The 20,950-nt window shown below is 57.2% G+C and overlaps 1 protein-coding gene across 13 annotated transcripts; it reads right to left on the reverse strand.

The window, feature by feature from the left end:
* Positions 1 to 3,241: 3,241 nt before the first annotated feature.
* PDLIM7 (PDZ and LIM domain 7) lies at positions 3,242 to 18,410 on the reverse strand. 13 transcript variants are annotated; one of them, XM_032269880.1, is made up of 14 exons: positions 18,170 to 18,408; positions 17,093 to 17,199; positions 13,842 to 13,993; positions 13,724 to 13,754; positions 13,150 to 13,268; positions 12,719 to 12,739; positions 12,336 to 12,472; positions 12,198 to 12,234; positions 11,119 to 11,180; positions 10,735 to 10,972; positions 9,315 to 9,495; positions 3,917 to 4,037; positions 3,715 to 3,830; positions 3,242 to 3,578 (listed from the first exon to the last, which is right to left on the reverse strand). In XM_032269880.1, exons 2-14 carry the CDS (start codon positions 17,186 to 17,188, stop codon positions 3,492 to 3,494), a joined length of 1,398 nt encoding a protein of 465 aa, XP_032125771.1. In that variant the 5' UTR covers positions 17,189 to 17,199; positions 18,170 to 18,408; the 3' UTR covers positions 3,242 to 3,491. The 13 variants fall into 13 exon arrangements, with proteins under 13 accessions (XP_032125771.1, XP_032125775.1, XP_032125773.1 ...); XM_032269882.1 differs by having other exon boundaries at positions 3,244 to 3,578; positions 10,735 to 10,969; XM_032269881.1 differs by lacking the exon at positions 18,170 to 18,408 and adding an exon at positions 17,374 to 17,581 and having other exon boundaries at positions 3,244 to 3,578.
* Between the last annotated feature and the right edge of the window lie 2,540 nt (positions 18,411 to 20,950).

Here is a 20,950-nt window from a genome sequence, read left to right on the forward strand (position 1 = left end):
TGAGGTGTAGTGGTGTCTCGGCTCACTGCAGCCTCCACCTCCTGGGCTCCAGGGATTCTCCTACCTCAGCCTTCTGAGTAGCTGTGGTTACAGGCATGCACCACCACACCCAGCTAATTTTTGTATTTTTAGTAGAGATGGGGTTTCACCATGTTGGCCAGGCTGGTCTCGAACTCCTGACCTCAGGTGATCTGCCCACTTCAGCCTCCCAAAGTGCTGGGATTACAGGTGTGAGCTACTATGTCTGGTCTAATTTTTTTTTTTTTGAGACAGAGTCTTACTCTGTTGTCCAGGCTGGAGTGCAGTGGTATGATCTCAGCTCACTGTAACCTCCACCTCCAGGGTCCAGGTGATTCTCCTGCCTCAGCCTCCCAAGTAGCTGAAATCACAGGTGTGTGCCACCACACCCAGCAAATTTTTGTATTTTTAGTAGAGATAAAGATGGGGTTTTACCATGTTGGCCAGGCTGGTCTCGAACTCCTGACCTCAGGTGATCCATCCACCTTGGCCTCCCAAAGTGCTGGGATTACAGGCACAAGTCACCATGCCCAGCCCTGGCCTCTAATTTTTAAATATTTTGTAAAAACTGGGTCTCACCAGGCTGGGCGTGAAGGCTCATGCCTGTATCCCAGCACTTTGGGAGGTCGAAGCAGGCAGATCACGAGGTCAGGAGATCGAGACCATCCTGGCCAACATGGTGAAACCCCATCTCTACTAAAATACAAAAAATTAGCCAGGCGCGGTGGCGCATGCCTGTAGCCCTAGCTACTCAGTAGGCTGAGGCAGGGTAATCACTTGAACCCAGGAGGTAGAGGTTTTAGTGAGCCAAGATTGTGCCACTGCACTCCAGCCTGGTGACAGAGCAAGACTCTGTCTCAAAAAAAAAAAGCAACTGGGTCTCACTATGTTGCCCAGGCTGGTCCTGAACTCCTAGGCTTGAGCTGTTCTCCAGCCTTAGCCTCCCAAAGTGCTGGGATTAGAGGTGTGAGTCACTGTGCCCAGACCTTCTCATCTCTTAAAGAGGACTGGGCCAAGGACCTGTTGAGAAGACTAAAAGATGTGCTGTAGGTCCTTAAGCCAGGGACCCCTGAAGGCCAGGCAGCCATGGCACAGAGTTGTCCTGGCCTACTTAGGGCTTCTCTTCAGTCTCTTTCCAGTCCAGGCTTGGGACAGGACAGATGACAGTCCCTCTAGGGTGGTAAGGGCATCAGTGGGAGGCAGGAAGCCCCAGGGAGTGGCACCACCACCACCAAGGCCTACAGTCCTTGAGGTACCGGGCAGAAGTCAGCTTTCCAGAAAGATGCTCGGTGGTAAACGGTGCTCAGTGCTCAGGACAGCACACCCAGCTTCAGGCCTGGATTCTAGTCTGGCTCACAGCTCAATGGCAGTGTGACTTTAGTCAAGTCGCCCAACCTTTCTGCATCTCATCTAGAAAGTAAGTGGGCCAGGCGTGGTGGCTCATGCATGCAATGCCAGCACTTTTGGACTAAGGAGGCAGAATTGCTTGAGCCCAGGAGTTTGAAATCAGCCTGGGCAACCTAGGGAGACCCTGTCTCTTAAAAACAAAAAAAATTAAAATTAAAAAATAAAAAATTGGCTGGGCAGTGACTCATGCCTGTAATCCCAGCACTTTGGGAGGCCAAGGCAGGCAAATCATGAGGTTGGGAGTTAAAAACCAGCCTGACCAATATGGTGAAACCCCGTCTCTTCTAAAAATAAGAAAAATTAGCCGGGCATGGTGGCGCGTACCTGTAGTCCCAGCTACTCAGGAGGCTGAAGCAGGAGAATCGCTTGAACCCAGGAGGCAAACATTGCAGTGAGCCGAGATCGTGCCACTGCACTCCAGCCTGGGCGACAGAGCAAGACTCGTCTTTTAAAAAAATAATAAAAATAGCCGGGTGCGGTGGCTCAAGCCTGTAATCCCAGCACTTTGGGAGGCCGAGGCGGGTGGATCACGAGGTCAAGAGATCGAGACCATCCTGGTCAACATGGTGAAACCCCGTCTCTACTAAAACTACAAAACATTAGCTGGGCGTGGTGGTGCGCGCCTGTAATCCCAGCTACTCAGGAGGCTGAGGCAGGAGAATTGCCTGAACCCAGGAGGCGGAGGTTGCGGTGAGCCGAGATCGCGCCATTGCACTCCAGCCTGGGTAACAAGAGCGAAACTCTGCCTCCAAAAAAAAAAATAATAAAATAATAATAATAATAATAAAAATAAAAATAAATTAAAAATGAAATAAGTGATTGCAGACATTGAGGAAGGTTGCTAGGAGGTTTACAGGAGATCTAGTCTGGTATAGGATAGATCCTGGCAAAGTTGCTGTCCTTCTCCCCATCCCTCAACCCCTGGACCTGTCACTGGGTCCCATCTCTGCCATATTATTGTCTGTTCCTCCCTTGCTTGGCTTCCGCCTCTAGGCCATTGCTGCAACTCCTCTTCCCAGCCTCCCCCTCACTCCCTCTTTTCTATAATACAACACAAATCTGAACTGGTCCCTTCACTATTTCAAACTCTGCTGTGCAATGCCCTGCCCTCAAGAGACAGCCCCAGCTGTACCGCCTGGCACTTGTGGCCTCCCAGGACCTAAGGGCTGTCCTCTCTCCCCCCACCTTCTTCTGTTTGGATGGCAGCCGGCCCCTCCAGGCCTTTGCTGTGGCCATCGGTTTTCCACACCCTGTCTCTGCAGACCCACCCACAACTACCCTTCCCTCTCTCTCTTTTTTTGAGACAGGGTCTCACTCTGCCACCCAGGCTGGAGTATAGTGGTGTGATCTCACTGCAACCTCTACCTCCTGGGTTCAAGTGATTCTCCTGCGTTAGCCTCCTGAGTAGCTGGGATTACAGGCATGCACCACCACACTTAGCTAATTTTTGTATTTTTAGTAGAGACGGGGTTTCACCATGTTGGCCAGGCTGGTCTCAAACTCCTGACCTCATGTGATCTGCCTGCCTCAGCTTCCCAAAGTGCTGGGATTACAGGTGTGAGCTCCACACCTGGCCTAACTACTCTTCTCCAACCTCCAACTCAGCCCAGACCAGTGGTTCCTCTCATGCTCATGTCTGTGGGCACCGGGCCTGGCACATGGGATCCCACCTGTACCTCCTCCACTGACATGAGCCCGCCATGTCCGCATCACAAGGACCACCGAGATGGCCAGCCCAAGAAACTCATCTTACTCTCACCCTGCCACATGCCTCAAATTCTACTCCTCTGGGTACACAGGGAAAGGGCACACAAGACACAGCTGAGTACAGGTTTATTGTGGCACTGGAGGTGAAAGGGGGCCAGTGTGGCCAGCACCAGCGTGCTGTGGTGGTGAAGGGAGTGGGGTGGAAGGATAATGGGGGTGAGGCAGGGCCCAGCAAACCCCAGGCTCGGGCCAGGAGCCAGGGTTAAGGCAACCATTGCTGGCCCTTCCCAGGAATGCCAGGCCATGACTCCAGGCCCCTCAGGCTAGGGACAGCCATGGCAGCCGTGGGTAGGAGGGGCTCACACATGGGAGAAGGCGTGGCTCTTGCAGAGGGGCTTGTCCTTCTTGGAGTAGAAGGTCTTTCCTTCCAGGTTAATCTGACATATCTAAGGGCAGCAAAGGCCCAGTCACATGGGCTTGGGGGCAGCAGGAGAAGCCCCTTCCCAACTTCTCCTGCATCCCCCAGGCAAAGAACAGAGGGCTGATGAGCTTGGGGCTGAGTCTGAGGGGCAGGGTTCTCACCGCACAGACGAAGCACGTGTCATGCCAGCTGAAGCCCAGTGCCTCCAGGAAGCGGTCCCCGGCGTCGATCTTGAAGTCACAGCCACGGCATTTCGTGCCAAACATCTTCTCATAGTCTGAGGGTGGGGCGGAGAGGAAGGGGACCTGGATTCGTGCCTGCCCCATGCGCCATCCCTCCTCACCCTCACTGGCCAGCGGGTACCTCGCTCGCAGTAGGGTGCGCCCTCCTCCATGTAGAAGGCCCTGTTCCGGATGGGCGTCTTGCAGGCAGCGCAGGTGAAGCAGTGGACATGCCAGGTCATCTTCAGGGCATGCATGATCTCCTGGAAGGAGGTGGCAGTCACTTGGCAGGCTCGGTCCCCTCCCGCCCTATCCTGGGTCACAGAACACAGGACGGCTGGCTTCGGACCCCATTCCTTCTCATAGTAAATACTACATCTAACCGTTCAGGACTCCCATGCCTCCATCTCCAACTCCAAGGTCTCTGAGTGGACGTCCACTGCGTCTTCAGACTTGCCATGTCCAACACTCGGTTCCTGATCCCCTCACACCAATGGGAACTCCATTCTCCCACTTGCTGCCAAACACACACTCCTCTCACACCTCACACCTGGTCCACCAGGAAATCCAGTGAGACCCACCCCCATGGCACATCCAGATTCTGAGTGCTTCTCAGCCTCCCTGATGCAAGGTGTAAGCCCCCTCAAGTTTCCACTCAAATGTCATCTTCTCCACGAGGCCCACTGTGACCACACCAGTAGCAGCCAGCCACCTTCCCTACACCACGCCCCAGCACTTCTGGCTCTGCTCTTTCCTCTTTTCCGTAATGTGATCTAACATTACTTCCAGGCAACCTACTTACTGCGCTTATTGCTTACTGTCTGCCTCTCCCCTCTTCCAGCCAAAATGTAAGGCCCAGGAGGGCATAAAGCATCAACTGTCTTGTTGGCTGATCTATCCCCACAGTGCCTGGCCCTTTGTGGGTGAGTTGACCGGGTTCCGAGGGAGGTGGGAGGGGACAGAGCCACAAGGGGCTGAGCTCTCCCTGGGCTGGGCTGTTCATCCCCAGGACCCTAGGGGCCAGCCAGGGCCAGCAGTATTCACATATGGAGCAGGCAGAGGGCAACATGGGGCCTCAAGGCGGTATGAGAGTCAGAGATCTGTAGTTTGGCCAGACCTTGGCCTTCTCAAGTCTTGGTTTCTTCCCTTGTGAACTGGGAACCCAATCCCAGCCTTCTGAGGCTACTGTGAGAAGGGCCCTGAGTTTAAATCCAGGGATTCTAGATCCAATCCCTGCGAGGGCCAGGTGGGGATTGTGTCACATGGAGGAGCACCTCTTCTTCCTCTGGGAGTAGCACTACTGGTTCATTCAGGAATGCCTGGCTGGCTCAGGCTGAAATCTAGGTGTTCAAGTGAAATCTACTGGGTGCAGTGGCTCACATCTGTAATTCTAGTGCTTTGGGAGGCCAAGGTGGGAGGATCACTTGAGGCCAGGAGCTTAAGACCAGCCTGGCCAACATAGCGAAACCCCATCTCTACAAAAAATAAAATAAAATAAAAAATCTGCTGAGCGTTCTAGTGGGAACCTCTGGTCCCAGCTACTTGGGAGGCTGAGGTGGGAGGATCCTCTGAGCCCAGGAGATCAAGGCTGCAATGAGCAGTAATCATGCCACTGTACTCCAGCCTGGCAACAGAGCAAGACCCTATCTCTATACATAAATAAATGAAATGCAGGAGATTTTACTTTCACTCTGCCTCCCAAGTAGCTGGGACCACAGGTGTATGCCACCACACTTGGCTAATTTTCTAATTTTTTTGTAGAGACAGGGGTCTTGCTATGTTGCCCAGGCTGGTTTTGAACTCTTGGGCTCAAGCAGTCCTCCCACCTTGGCCTCCCAAAATGCTGGGGTCACAGGCATGAGCAACTGCATCAGGCAAATCTTCTCATTTTAAATTGTTGGCTACTGATTGTAAAATGAAATGGAACAGTGTGAGCCAAGCAAGACGTAAGTGTGGGTGACACATAGGCTTCGGATGGCATGTTTCTGCCCTCAACAACACCTGTACCCCATCCCACGTGTATCTCACAACCGTGGGGCCCCAGCATAGTGTCACCCTTCTCTTTAGTGAGGCCCAGACAGAGCAACTACCCCTGCTCACACAGCCAATAGATGGCAGAAACAGGTTTTGTGCCCACGTCTGGCTGGCTCTTCTTACTTTCTGGTGTTGCCTGTTTTATAGAAGCAGACAAGGTCACAGTGAAGGAACTTGGGCTTCGAGCTGGAGGGAGACGGGGCGCTGAAAGCGGCATGGGTTGGTAGGGCGGGTGCCCAGGGCTGGGAGGCAGATTTCTCTTTTTTTTTTTCGAGACAGAGTCTGTGACCCAGGCTGGAGTACAGAGGCATGATCTCGGCTCACTGAAACCTCCGCCTCCCAGGATCAAGCGATTCTCCTGCCTCAGCCTCCCAAGTAGCTGGTACTACAAGTGTGCCAGCACACCCAGCTAATTTTTGTATTTTTAGTAGAGGCAGAGTTTCACCATGTTGGCCAGGCTGTCTCGAACTCCTGACCTGAGGTTATCTGCCTGCCTCAGCCTCCCAAAGTGCTGGGGTTACAGGCATCAGCCACCATGCCTGGCCTGGGAAGGAGATTTCTGCTGGTATGCAGAAGAACTTGTGGTCCAGTTATCAATGTCTCTTTCACCCGCTAAGATGGTTAGATGTTTCCTATATCTGTCTGTCTCTGCCATCTGTACTGTGCTGGCCCAGGGCCCAACAGCCTCCAGTCCCCTGTCTTAGCTCCATCTTCCACCTGCCCCAGAGGAAGAGTTCAGAGGCACATCTGACCTCAACAGCCCCCAGCTCCAAGCTCCGAACATGGCCATCACCCAGCCTTCCCCTCATCTCATACTCTTCCTAGGCGTGACCTGGTGACACAAGCTATTTCCTCTACTTGGATCCCTCTCCCAGTGAATTCTTACTCATGTTTAAGTCCCACTTACAGGCCACTTCCATCCACTTACTCATGTTTGCTGGCCACTTCCTGTATGCGGGGCTGGGTGCTGGGTGCAAACAGCCCTGCTCTCAACCCATGAAGTTCACACCTGGGGAAGCGAGATGGGCAGAGGGAAAGGACTAGTGTGTAGTGAGCAAATGGTGGGGGGCCTGGCATGGCGGGGAAAAGGTGTCAGGGAAGGTGTTCCTGAGGAAGTGATATTTGAGTTCCAGAAGAAGAGAAAGGAGGGCCAGGCGTAGTGTCTCACGCCTGTAATCCCAGCGCTTTAGGAGGCCAAGATGGGTGGATCATGAGGTCACCAGCCCCCAGGCTGAGAACAGCCTGGCTAATATGGTGAAACCCCGTCTCTACTAAAAAGACAAAAATTAGCCAGGTGTGGTGGTGGGCACCTGTAGTCCCAGCTACTCGGGAGGCTGAGGCAGGAGAATCCCTAGAGCCCAGGAGGTGGAGGTTGCAGTGAGCAGAGATTGCGCCACTGCACTCCAACCTGGGTGACAGAGCGAGACTCTGTCTCAAAACAAAGAAAAAAAAAATAAAGAAAGGAATGAGGTAAAGAGCATGCTAAAGGAGCACCTCCCATTCCAGCTATCGCAGCTGCCACAGTGGGCTCCTGCAACCCAAGCCAGGCCATTTCCCCCTGCATGAAACCCTGTACTGCTTCCCATTTCTCTGAGTAAGAGCCAAGCCCCATGCTAGGCCTGGAGGCAGAGGACAGCCTGGACACAGGCCGTGCAGTGGAGGGAATGGAGCTCACTGGCCAAATGGAGAGGCCTGTGCAGCTGGAGCACAAGTGAGCGGGGCTGGTGAGGAGTGACGAGACTTGAGAGCATGGGACCCCCAGGTGATCCCGACTGGGTGGGTCCCCTCCGATGTGTCCCCCAACCCCTGGAACTCTCCTCCAACTCTGCTGCAACAATCTGATCCGCCATGTTGCCTTCCCCATGCTCCAAGCCTGGGAAGGCACAGTTCCGAGCAACGAATGGCAGAGAATGTTTCCAAGAACTACTGGGTGGTAAGTGGCCCACTACAGTACCTGTCAGGTTGATGAAGTCGGATCTCTGCCCCTGGGGAGGATAAGATGGGGGCTCCCTAGGGTCTGTCAGGCCCCCCACAATTTGCTCACTACACTCTAGTCCTCTCCTTTTGCCCTGCCTCACTTCTCTAAGAGTCAACTCCATGGATTGAGAACAGAACCTGCATGAAGCACCTTGCCCCAGGGCGGACCTATGCTAACAGTCCCAGCCAATGAGACAAACACAGAAGCATGTGCCTGGCTGAGGGCAACAGAGTTTGCCACCCAAGGCTCACTCCAGGACCCAGGAGCCAGCTAGGCCCTCTAAGCCTCGTGTCCTCATTATGGTGTGGGCAATAGATACCCCGTCCTGTACATAGGGTGCAGGTGTAACTTGAGCAGGGCAGTCAGCCAACAGTAGGGCCTTGATCTGAGGAAGCAAACTCCTATGCCCAGCTCAGGAAGGTTCCGGGATCCAGCCCATTCCTCCAGATCAGAGTGTGGACTAGGCTGGCAGGGAAATGACTGAGGTCCTGGGCAAAATTTCCTCATCTATAAGATGGGAATACACAAACTGAAACCGACTTCAGTTCAGGCCACCTTATAGGAGATGTGTTTTGTGTTTGTGAAGCTAGAGGCCTATAGAGTACGTATCCCACAAATATGATTAACTATTATAATGACAAAATCATCTGCCCACCTTGGCTTCCCAAAGTGCTGGGATTACAAGTGTGAGGCACTGTACTCGGCCATTCTTCCCTTCTTGCCGGCTGATGGAAGCCCCATTTTTTGTTGGACACATGGCTGCCCAAAATAAAGATCGTATTTCCCAGCCTCCCTTGCCACTGGGTATGGTCATGTGACTGAGTTCTAACCAGTAGGATGGAAGCAGAGGGTCAGGAAGCAGTATCCTCTAAGGATGGACGCCATGGGACTCTGTCCCTTTTTTTCTTCCAGCTTCCTGCTGGCTAGAAGGTAGGCATTTTGGCAGAGGCTAAGCATCATCTTGCACTATGAGTGGTAAATAAGCAGATGCTGAGAACAGTCAAGCAACAAGGTGGAGCCTGGGTCCACCATAACAGTCCCAGACTGCCCACCTCTGGATGTTTTTAGGTGACGAATAAACCACCATTATTTTAAGGTTTCCACCACTTGCAGTCAAGGTAACCCTCACTAATATGAAAATCTCCAAAAGCTCTCTGGCTACCCCTGGCAGCTCTGGCTCTGGATCCAGAAGTCAGGAGGAAGCATGAGATAGGGCAGCTTCAGCATGCGGTTGGCCGTTCTGCCATTTCACCAGGGCAGGGAGAGCCCAAAGTGGGGGTCAGGAGGGCTTCTCCTGGCTTGGTCCTCATGTTCTTTGGAGTCTTGGGCAGTTTCTGAGCAGGAATGTGGTCATTTGTTAAGAGCGTTCTGGCTAACGCAAGACGAGGCCAATACAGCAGCCCATTCATTAGGCTGGTAAGGACCCAGAGGGCTCACTTGAGGAAAGACCCGGCCTGAGGGCTGCCTAGCAGCCCCCACTTCCCACTAACAGGCTTGCACCACCTCCCCACCAGCCAGCCCTACTCACGCCTGTAATCTTTTTCTTGCACTTGGTGCAGCTGGGTGCGTAGCGCACGTCATAGCACGGTGGGCAGAAGATGGAGCCCTTCTCCTCGAAGAAGCCACCCTCTTCCAGGACCTTCCCACACTGGCTACACACAAACTCCTCCGGGTGGTATGCATGACCCAGTGCCACCAGGTAGCGGCCCCTGCAGGGAGGTGAGGGCAGTGAGAAGGAGCACATGCAGAGGAGGTGGGGGTCTGGCCCTCCTCGGGTTGACGGACCCCCCCCACCCCGCACTGGGAAGCCTTGGGAGGGAGAGTTCATTCTCCCCATTTTCCACAGAGGGTAGATGACAGGCTTTGGAAGTGATCGTGACAGCCATGAAGCTTGCAGGGCTGGGGAAAGCGGCCCTAAAGGGGTACCCAGGGACCCCAAAGGACACTGAACTGCTGGTGACAGGAGAGGCAGTTTCAGAGCAGGGAGGACCCCAGGACAGAGGGCTGATGACTGGCGCCTCATGAAAGCTGAGGACCCCTGGGCAGATCCTGGAGCCACCCTGCTCTGCTGGCCTGTCCCACCTGGCAAGAGCTGATAGAGTTGGCCACCAGCGCAGTGGCTCACACCTGTAATCCCAGCACTTTGGGAGGCTGAGGCAGGCCTGAGATCACCTGAGGTCAGGAGCTCAAGACCAGCCTGGCCAACATGGTAAAACCCCATCTCCACTAAAAATATAAAAATTAGCTGGGCATGGTGATTTTAGCTACTAAGGAGGCTGAGGCAGGAGAATTGCTTGTACCTGGGAGGCCGAGGTTGCAGTGAGCCGACATTGCACCACTGCACTCCAGCCTGGGCAACAGAGCAAGACTCCATCTCAAAAAAAAAAGAAAAGAAAAAACAAAAAGAGCTGACAGAGGGTCAAGAGCAGGCCAGTGCTGAGGACTAAGAAGGTGCTAGAATCCAGCACACTGATGCTGGGGGGCTGTTTGATGCTGCTTGGCCCCACCGGTCAGTGCACAGAGGGAGGGGCTCAGGCCTGCATGCTCTGAGAGCCCAGGGAGACAGAGAGCAGGAGGGAGGAGCAGAGAGGCTGGGAGGGGGCAAGCCCCTCTTTGCCCAGAAAGTAGTAAGGGTAGGGGTGCGGCTTCAGACTATGGTTGGCCCTTCCGCCATTTTGCCAAGGCAGACTCTGCTAGTGGTTCAGGTCGAGGGGTGGGGGGGGGTAGTGTAGGATTAAGAATCTGAGACCCGCAATAAAATAAATAAATGGGGAGAAAAAAAAAAGAGAATCTGAGACCCCAGGCCGGGTCCCTACCCCCACTCCAGCTGGGAACTGAATCCTTATTCTATTCCCCCCAGTCACAGCTGAGGCAAGACGGGTGAACAGACAAGTCGGGCCGGGCTGCGGGACAGGAAAGCCAGGGTAGGACGGGCACAGGCCACCCACCGGATGACCTTGTGGCACTGGTGACACACAGGAGTCTTGCCGTTGTTGCCGCCCCCTCCTGGGCCCGCTCCCGCGGCCGCCTGCACGATGGAGGTGCGGTTCTGCAGCGGGGTGGGCGTGGCCGGCTGGCTGTGCCGGGTCAGCACCGTGCTCGTTTTGTCCGGGGCATAGCGCTCCGCAAATGCAGGGTCCACGGCCCAGGGCGGGCGGCTGGTGGGGCTGGGGGTGGTAGGGCCTGCCGGGGCGGGGAAAGCGGCTCTAAAGGGGTACCCGGGGACCCCAAAGGACAGGGGGTGGAGCCCCAGGCAGCTTAGAGAAGCCCACTACCCCCATGCCCCTGGCCCCTACCCACCCTTGCCCAGGCCCAAGCCCACTCCCTCTCACCAGGCCAGGGCTCCTGGGGTGAAGATGAGGCTGGGGCTGGGGCTTCTGTCCTGGGCACCTGGCTGTAAGATCTGCCATTCAAGGCCCTGCCTGGCTGAGGGTCCTGGCATGGCCCCACCCCCCAACCTGGGTCCTGCTGGTCCCATGTGAGATGCCTGGGGGCGTGAAAACTGCTGAGTTGGACTCTGGGTCCACTGAAGGGCAGCTTTTCCTAGCAACGTCCAAGTAGCTGGACCCCAGTTAGTCTAGTTAGCTGGGAGATGGAGCAGGACTTCTGCTTCTGAGGCAGCTCGTGGGGCTCCCCTTATGCCAGGAAGCCATCTCTGATGGCAGGGCAGGGCCCCTTTGCCAGGTACCCCCCTCCCACTGAAGACAAGAATGGCAGGGCCCAAACTGAGTCTGAACCATGAAACATCCCCACACCCCAAATGCAAACCAGGTCCACAAAGATAGAAGACAGAGGCAGAGCAAGCAGGACTGAGAATGTTTATTTCCATGCCCAAAGCAGCACAGACCTGGCAGACAGCAGTACCATAGGGCAAAGAGGGAAGGCAGTGTCAGATGAAGCCAGGCTCTGCACCAGGTGGGCGGCCAGGGCCAGGCCAGCAGGAGACTCAGGCCAGGGGCAGGAAGTGGGGGTGAGGTAGGCAGAAGCTGGAGACACTAAGGGGGTGCCCTGGGCAGGAGGAACAGAAAGAGGGAGGCAGAGAGGGCAGCCGGCTGGAGAGGGCCGGGCTACGACTGCACGTTGAGCGCGTGGGCAGAGCGCTGGTGGTGCCAGTCCCGGAGGCGGGTGTAGCGTGGGCTCTGCAGCTCCAGGACATACTTTTCCCTGAGGGGCAGAGAGAGACGGAGGAAGAAGTGGAAGGAAGGAGAGATGGAAGGGACATAGGGAGGGAGGAGGGAATAAAGGAAGGAGGGAGGGAAGGGAGGAAAGAAGGAAGGAAGGAAGGAGGGAGCTTAGGAAGGAAGGAGGGAGAATGGAAAGCCCCAGCTGGGAGCCTCAGGAGTAGACATAGGGCAGTAGCTGGAATGGAAGAGGCAGGAGGTGGGAGAGGGGCTAGTGCCCATCCTTGTACCTTGATTTCTTCAGGTGCTCCTCATCCGGGTCTTGCACTGAGAGGGCAGAGGCAGGCATTGACCAAGAGAGATAGAAGGTCAGGTTCACACCTGGGCTGGAGGCCAGGAGAGTCCACCCTGCCTAGGCTGGCACTTACTGAACTCGGTGCCTGTGAGGTGGGCAAGGATGCGGAAGGAACGCGACTGGCCTGTCCCAGGCCGTGGCCGCCAGTCCTCGGTGTTCTCCATCAGCCGCTGCTTGCTGGCATCTGGGACCAGCGGTCGGAGCGGCTGTCTGTGGGGAGGGTGAGGCTCAGAACCCCACGCTGGGGGTGGGCAGTGGGGGCAGCCCCTCCCAGGATTTGGTGCCTGTGGGTTATAGTGATGGGAGGGAGTGGGTAAGGGCGAGGCCAGAAGCCCTGCTGGGCGGGTGGGTGAGAGGACAGGAGGGCAAAGTGGAGAGGAAGGCAGCCAGGGTGGGGAGGGGCCGCCGCCCAGAGTGCCAAAAGGAAGAAGAGAGGGACAAGCAGAGAGGGCTCACTGACTTGTCAGGGGTCTGCACCTGTGAAGGAAATAGACAGATAGACAGATAAAGGGACAAAGGGACAGACACAGGAGAGGAAGAAAGACGGGGAGGGGTCAGAGCAGCCGGGGACCAGGCGGCACTGAGTGTCTAGGGCTCAACTGGCCCAACACCACGACCCAACCCCAAGCCGCCAGCGGGGGGCGCGGCCTCATTCAGAGACCCCTCCCCAGGGTGGTGCCCTGCAGGGCGCCACAGCCTTGGGAGGGGCTCTGTGCCTGCAGCCCCACCCCGGCCGCCAGGGGTCGCTGCCGCACGGTTCCGCCGGGCTGGGGCGCAGCACAGACTGAGCAGCAGCGGGCAGCGGGCAACGGGCGTGGGGCCGCAGTAGGCCTGACAGCGTGGGCGTGGGCGCGGGCGCGGGCACGGGCGGACAGGGGCTGACATACCCATTCTGCTGCGGGGCGTTGTCAGCGGGCGGGGGCACCCCGAAGGGCCGGGCCGTCTTGTTGAGGGAGACGCTGGGTGCAAAGGTGTACCGCTGGGGGTCCGCGGCAGGGGCTGGGGCCTGAGCAGAGACAGAGCCGGGCAGGGCAGGCAGGCGGGCAGGGGCTTGGGTGGGAGTGGGGCGCCCACACCAGAAGACAGTGGCAACTCCAGCCCCCCCCACCACCCCCCACATCTTGCAGGAGACTAAGGGGAGACGACAACTCAGGTTTCAAGGGGCCCATTTGGGAGTGGTGATTTCAGTCCATGCAGGACCAAGGGCTGACCAAGTGCGGGCGAGCACGCAGCACCGGCGGCAGGAGGCAGGCAGGCAAACAGACAGGCGAACATGCATGGTGCCCAGACCGTGCGGCAGCCCCTGGCTCAACTCCAGGGCCCTAGACCCGCCCTGGCTCCAGTTTCTGCCCTCTACTTCTGGCCAGGGATTGGGGTACCGAGGCTGTGCCAGGGGGCGAGTAGGCCCGGCTGTCCAAGCCCACCCCGCCCGCTGCCCAGATGTCCCGGCCCGCCTCGTACCTTCTGGGGTTTGTTCTGAACCGGTTGGGCCCTGAAGGAAAAGGAAAGTGTGACAGCATGGACCCACGGGGATCCCCATTGCCAGCGCCCGTGCACCCCTCCACACCCATGGGCATACCTGCTGAGGACCAGGCTGAGGCACTCCCCACAGGCCCGGATCTTGTTCTGAGCTTCGATGTGTGTGAGGCTCCCTGCATTCTCGCCATCGATGCTCAGCACCCAATCACCAACGGCCACTCCAGCCTGTGCCGCTTTGCCTCCAGGAGTGAGCTATGGAGAAAAGCAAAGTGACTGAGGCCTTTAGACCCTGCAGACCCAAGCCAGGTAGTAACACTGCTCCACCTGAAGCTGCCCCACTTCTAGAGCCCAGAGAGCTCTTCATTCAATACGGTTCTAGGCAGCTGCTGGACGATAAAGCAACCCAGGAGGTGGTGGCGCTCACCTGAGCTTCACAATTTCCTGTCACACTGCTGATTCATTTACTCTGCACAACGACTCTACCCCACAGTCCAGAAATTCTATGATATCCACAAACAGCCATGCTCAGGCTATAGCCCAGGTGTTTCAGGAGGACCACCTGCCTTTTGAGGCACCTGCTGGCCACCTGCCCAGGCTGCTCCACTACCAGATATGCCCTCTGGCCCATGCAAGGGACAACTTCTTCCCTGCCACCGCTGGGGGCTCTTATGGATATCTTACCCCTCAGCACCCTGTCTGGGGGCCATCTGCAGGGGTCCGCTGGGACCCTTTGAGAGCCAGGAACAGGCCCTGTTATCTCCAGGTTCCCTATGATCACTGCCTGAATGGGGCCTAAGGTGACAGCTGGGGCTTCATAGGCCATACATGAGTGTCACTCCCAAGCCTTCAACTGCCAGCTCCCCTGACTCCAATCCTTCGGGCTGTGAGCTGGGAGTCCCTGGTTCCAGTGGCAACGAGGGGTGACAGTAGGCTGGGAGAAATGGCTGCCACCAGCATGAACTGAGACCATCAGGAATGACTTCAGGGAAGCTAAGAGAGCTTGGTGGCCCCTTCCTCACTCGCTAAATAAGAATACCTTCTTCAGTTTATTGAGCACCAAGTATGCTACATATTGACACTGCATCTTCCAACAATCCTGTGGAGTAATCTGGGATTTTACCGATTTTGCACTTGAAAGTGTACACAGAGAGGTTAAACAACTTGACTCAAGTTACCCAGCAAGAGGCAGGGCCAGGAAGTGACCCTTACCCTAAGACTCCACCACTGTAGGCCACCTCTGCTGAGCGTGGGGGCTCAACTGAGGGGTCAGCCCACCTGGAGACACCATGAGCCCCTCCCTCACCTTTAGTTCAAGCCAACTAAATCAACCCTTTATACTGTGCGTGGGGAAGTGACACCCCAGAGGGGAAGTGACTTATTCAAGGTCATGGTGAGTCAGTACAAGGGAAACCTGGCCCAGCCACTCCCTGCCCACAAGGGCTGGCTCCTGGGAGGTGTGGGCTGAGTCTGAGGTGGGAGTCTTGGGGTGCACAGGAGCAGCTGGCTCCCGGAGAGAGAGTGGAGGATGGGGATGGCTTCCCTTCCCAGAGGACGGCAGGAAGCACAGAGGGCAAGGGGAGTGGTCAGAGTGTGGGGAGAGCAGCAGGGGAGAAGGCAGCGATGGGTGGGCAGCTGGAGAGAGGCAGGGAGGGGCTCAGGCCAGGGGCAGGGTGAGGCCAGACGAACCAAGGAGGGAAAAAGCCAGGGGGCTGGACCCTGCATGGGGTGGGGGTGAGTCAGGCTGAGCAACCCAACCCCCCAGACCCAGACGTTACCTCATCTCCCAAGCCTGGGCCCACAGCCAGCCCCCACCCCTCCCGCCTCCCTCCATTCTGGGGTCAGGGAGGGAGCCGGCCTAACTCAGAAAAGCCCACCTTACCCACCCGTGTGGGCCCAGGTCCAACTCCAGGCCTGGGCTCAGCTGGTGGCCCAGCCCACATGCCCAGGTTGCTGACAAGGGACCTAGCCCAGAGTGCCCCCAGCAGGCCAGATCTGAAAGTCATCTCCGTCAGGAAAGAAACTGAGGCTCAGGCTCCCCAGACACACGGGCCAGCACTTTCCCAGGGAGTGGAACATAGGGAGGTTTTCAGGGCTGTTTGAGGACTGTGGAGGGGTGTGTGTGTGGTAGGGCGATCACTGTCCTCACTACCCTGCTGGTGGAGCAGGTTTCAGAACCCCATGAAAGGACCCCTGGGAAGGGCACTGCCAGCCTGTCTACCTACCCTGACCCCCATGCCCAACTCCTACAGACAGACTCCACCTTGAGCCCCTCCAAAGGCCAGGCAGCACCTGGACAACCCCCTGGCCCACTCCAGGCTGGGCTTACCCTGGCCTCCTGCCATTAGCTGCCTGCCCACCGGGTGCCTGGGTGGGTCTCTCTGGGCAGGCGGATATAGGGACAGGAAATCCCCACCCCCACCTGACCCCCAGCCCATGGGCTGGCCTCACCCACTCTGGGCAAGCAATTTGCTGTGTCTCACTACTGGACCATACAGCTGGAGCTGCAGCCTCTTGCCCTGCTGAGGGGCCCACCGGTGGGGTTTAGGGGGCCAGGCCTAGGCCAGCCCTTTTCAGCTCTGCAGATTGTAGCCACTGTTGGTCATCCCAGCATGGGGCTGCATTCTTGGGCTTATAAGGCAATCCCCCTGCTACAGGGAGGAGCCAGCTTCCAGCTCCACCCCCACCACGGCAGGCTCTTGGGAACCAAAGTTAAGCCCCTAGAGCTGAGCTCTGTCCTACACTTCTGCTTGGGGTCAAAGGCCACCACATCCTGAATGAGAACAGTGGATGCAGGCCCTTACATAGGCTGGGGAGAGACCCCCTTCTCTTATCCACAAAAAAATGCACCCCATCCTGTGCCTCAGTTCCAATCCCTGCTTCACCATGGACTCAATGATTGTGCCCCTCCACCTCTCCATGATTTCCTCCTCTCATCTAGAAAAACAGGATGAGGACTGCTATTCCCTGGGTGGCAGTGAGTTTGAAGTGAAATCCTATAGTCAGAGTGCCCTGCCTGTGGCCTGGCTCCCCTCCTCAAGTTTAGACACCTCCTGGAGATGTCAGGCTCCCATCCTGCACAGTGAGCCCCCCTCCAGCCCTCCGAGGTGGCCACAGGAGCTTGGGAGAACAGCATCAGGTACAGAGCAGGCCTGGGGAAGCTTCAGTGCTTCTCTCCCAGTGTCCACCTCATTGGGAGTCCTTGTGGCCGGCAGGTACCACCACATCTCTGGACCTGGACATCTCCTGGCCTGCTGGCCCCTAACTATCTCCTGTTAGGACTCCCCCATCGCCCTCTGGAGACCTGAGCACCCAAAGACTGCTTTGGGAGCCCCTCCCCAAACCTAGGCTCACCCGGGAAATGGAGAGGGGCACATTGAAGTCCTTGCCCCCTTGCAGCCGGAAGCCCCAAGGTGCTGGCCCCTCCAGCACTACCTTGAAGGAATCCATGATGCCGGCTTCTGAAAGAAGAGAAGGTGTTACCAGCAAGGTGGGCGCGCAGGCAGGCCGGCCCAGCTCAGGATACCAGCCTTGGACAGGGGCCAGGCAGGCACGGGCAGCGGCTGAGCACACCCAAGGTATAGCAGGCAGGTATTTTGTCAGGCTGGGCTGGGCTGTGCTGCTGGCTGGCGTACCTCAATTTGGAAAGAGGAGCAGCCTCTGTCCTCTAGGGACTGGAACGGTGAGGGGTCCCTAAATACAGGCTCAAGGTTCTTTTCAACCAGGGGTGGGCTAAGGGACTAAACTGGTGCGGCCTCCCCGCAAGGCAGCCAGCCTGGAGCCTCGGGTGGCCGGGTGAGTCAGGGGCCGGCTCTCCTCTCCCCCGCCCCCAGGTCCCGGCAGGCAGGCCGCGGCTGGAGCCTGCTCGGACTATATAAGGCGTGTAAGCTGACACTGTGCGGAGAGCCAGCGGAGGGAGCACACGGGGGCTTGGGACGCGAGGGGGAGGGGAGGGAGGCGGCTGCAGCGGATCCTAGCCATTCCGGGACCAGTGGAGGCTGCTGGGAGCCAGGGCGGGACCCCTGGGTGCTGAAGAAAGGGGGAAGGCGGGAGTGGGGTGCGGCCCCTGTGGAGACAGGTTGGGGCCAGGACCCTAAACCATAGCTCGGAGGGGGATCCTTCCCGGAGCCCAGCAGGGGTGGTGCCTCCCACACAGAAGTGCTCCCACACCGAAGTGACTCAGTTTCCCCCTAGTCCCCCGCCCAGGCCCCATGCATTGGACTGGCCCCGGCCGCAGGAAGCAGCGCAGGCGCCAATCGGCTCCGCCGCAGCCGGCTTCGCTGCAGGAAGGCGGGGGCGGGGGCGGAGGCAGGGGCTAGAGCCCGCGGGAGGAAGCAGCCTGGATCACGACCCCAGAGCCCTTTGTGGTCCTCAGCAGGCCCCGGGCGCCAGCCTGGTCCAGCCCAAGACGTCCCGCGCGGTCGTCGATACCTGCTCGGCCCCGCCGGGGTGCTGCTCCGTGTCGGACTCCAGGGAGCCGCGTTGGGATCCGCCGCCAGTGTTCTGACCCCGCCCCCGCAGCCGCCCTCCGCTTTGAGCGCGCGGGAGGGGGCGGGGCAGCAGACCACGCCCTCGAATGACCACGCCTACTAGCCGTTCTCCCTGGTGGAAAGCCCCACCCAGCTCTTCAGCCCCGCCCAATCACGAAGTCCCCTCGGGCTTCGGGCTGGGAGGCCTCGCCGACCCGGTCCGGGCAGTGGGGTGGAGCCGCGGCGGGCCGGGCGGAGCCGGGGCGGAGCCGGGGCGGGAGGGGCGGGGTTACGGGTCGCCTCATTAGGGAGGCGCTGCCTCGCCCAGTCTCTCGCACCACCGGCTGGCGGAGGGAGAGGAAAGCGGCCCTTCCAACCGGACGGAGCTGGGACCTTGTAGTTTCTAAACTTTCGTTTCCTACTCAGAAAAATGGGGCGATCATACTCGCTTCGCAGGGCCGCCGCGAGGGTCGGTATCCCAGGCACAACCGTCGGGGGCTCAGAATTTCTAAATCAGGGGCTGGAGGAGATAAGTCGAGGTGGGAAAGTTGAGGCCGACAGGGGCGTTTAAAGCCAGATTTGCGCAACGCTGTACCGAAGGCAGGAAAACAGGGCAGGAGCGGACGCCAGTGGCCCCTGGCCTGCGGGCGCTGCCCTCGCTCGCAGCCCGGCAGCCCCGACCCGGCCAGCGCCCCGTCGGAAGCGCCGCGTCCCCCTCCAGCCCGGCCAGAACGGGCTGCGCCTCGGGGAGGGCGTCCTTAGAGTCCTGGCCCCGCGATCAGCCGGGCACTATGGCCGGCGGCGCGGACACTGAGTGCAAGTGGGTTTCAGGGTGAGGGGAAGGGGCGTCCCCCTCCACTAGTTTGGTGGTCCCGGCCTGTCGGCGCCTCCTAGGACATGGTCGCTGCCGTTCTCCCCTCTCCATCCACTGTCATCACACCCGCCCTCTTCTGCACAAACTGCCGTGGGAGTTCTCATCGTTAAAGACCTTCTCTTGACCCCAGATCCCTCTCCAGCTATTACCCTTTAATTCTCTTGAGAGTAAAATTCTTCCAGGGAGTTGTCTGTTTATCGCGTCTCCACTTGCTTTCCTTCGGTTATCTCTTGAAGCCATGCCAGTCAGTCTTTTGTGCGCACCAGTCGCCTGAGATCTCTCAAGGTCCCCAGTGGCCTGGAGGCAATCGGGCCATGGAATCCACGGTGGTTCAGTTTCATCCTGCCTAGGGTTAGCACTGGTCCAGGTTGATCCTATTCCCGGAAACACCCTTTTTCCCTGGCTTCACAGCTTTTCCCTGCCCCACTGCTCTCTTCTTCCCATCCTCCTCCGGGGTCTCCTCCTCTGCCTCTGGCCTTGGCCGTCTGATGTAGAGCCTCTCTTTATGCTCACCCCCTAAGACCCCATGCAGTCCTGTGGCTTTCAATACCATCTATATGCCGAGGCATTCCACGTTTCATGGCCAGCCTGACCTCTCCCCAAGAACTCCAGACTCTATCCAAAAGCCTGCCTAGATGTTTACTAGATCAGCAGAAGGTGAGCAGCGGCAAGCCAGAGAAGCTCAGTTTAGGGGCAGCATTAGATTCCCATAGGAGCATGAACCCTACTGTGAACTGTGCATGCGAGAGATCTAGATATCTTGTTTTTTATGAGAATCTAATGATAACGGGTCAGGTGCGGTGGCTCACGCCTGTAATCCCAGCACTTTGGGAGGCTGAGGTGGGTGGATCACTTGAGGTCAGGAGTTTGAGACCAGCCTGGCCAACATGGTGAAACTCTGTCTCTACTAAAAATACAAACATTAGCTGGGCATGGTGGTGCATGCCTGTAGTCTCAGCTACTTGGGAAGCTGAGGCTGGAGAATCGCTTGAACCCGGGAGGCAGAGGTTGTAGTGAGCCAACATGGCACCACTGCACTCCAGCCTGGGCAACAGAGTGAGACTCTGTCTCCAAAAAAAGACTCTAATGATAAATGTCATGCGCTTGAACCTTCTGAAATCATGCCCACCCCACCCCCAGTCCGTGGAAAAATTATCTTCCATGAAACCAGTCCCTCTAGCCAAAAACGTTGGGGAACCACTGTACTAGTTATCTCAGACCATCATGGCCCAATTCAAATTTGTGCCTTTCCCACCTCCCTAACTCCTTCCTCACTTCAAGAAGTGCCACCAACATTCATCCAACTGGTTCAGCAGAAACGAAGTTATCCTTCCTTTCACTTCTCTCTGTCCTCCCCTAGATTCTACAAATTCCACCTTCAACATGTTTCATAACAACTGCTGCCACCATTGTCCCAGCCACTGCCATCTTGTGTCTGTACCCCTGTGACGGTTTCCTAACGGGCATCCCTGCTTTCACCCTTGCCCTCTCCAGAGTCTTCATGGAGCAGCCAAAGTGATATTTTTAAAGCTAAAATCACACCACCATGTCACTCTCAGCTTTTAGCATTGGGCTCATATTGCACTCGAAACTAAAGTCCTTAAGACCTACAGAACATGAATAAACTGGGTCTGACTCTTACCACTTGCTCCCTCCACTCCAGCCACCCTGACCTCCTCACTCACAGTTTCTCCAGGAAGCCAAACATATTCCTGCCTCAGGGCCTCTCCATTTTCCAGTTCCTCTGGTTGAAACACTTTTCTTTTTTTTTTTGAGACAGAGTCTCGCTTTGTCACCAAGGCTGGAGTGCAGTGGTGCAAGCTCAGCTCACTGCAACCTCCACCTCCCGGGCTCAAGCGATTCTCCTGC

Source organism: Sapajus apella, unplaced genomic scaffold (genome assembly GCF_009761245.1).
Source record: "Sapajus apella isolate SASKATOON/1434 unplaced genomic scaffold, GSC_monkey_1.0 scaffold200, whole genome shotgun sequence".
NCBI lineage: Eukaryota > Metazoa > Chordata > Mammalia > Primates > Cebidae > Sapajus > Sapajus apella.

Coding starts and splice junctions, on each gene's coding strand:
- PDLIM7 (XM_032269880.1), bottom strand. CDS start 17,188: ATGGATTCCTTCAAGGTAGTGCTGGAGGGGCCAGCACCTTGGGGCTTC. Junction 12,235..12,335: donor CCTCACAGGCACCGAGTTCA/GTAAGTGCCAGC, acceptor CTGCCCTCTCAG/TGCAAGACCCGGATGAGGAG. Junction 11,181..12,197: donor GAGCACCTGAAGAAATCAAG/GTACAAGGATGG, acceptor CAGATCTTACAG/CCAGGTGCCCAGGACAGAAG.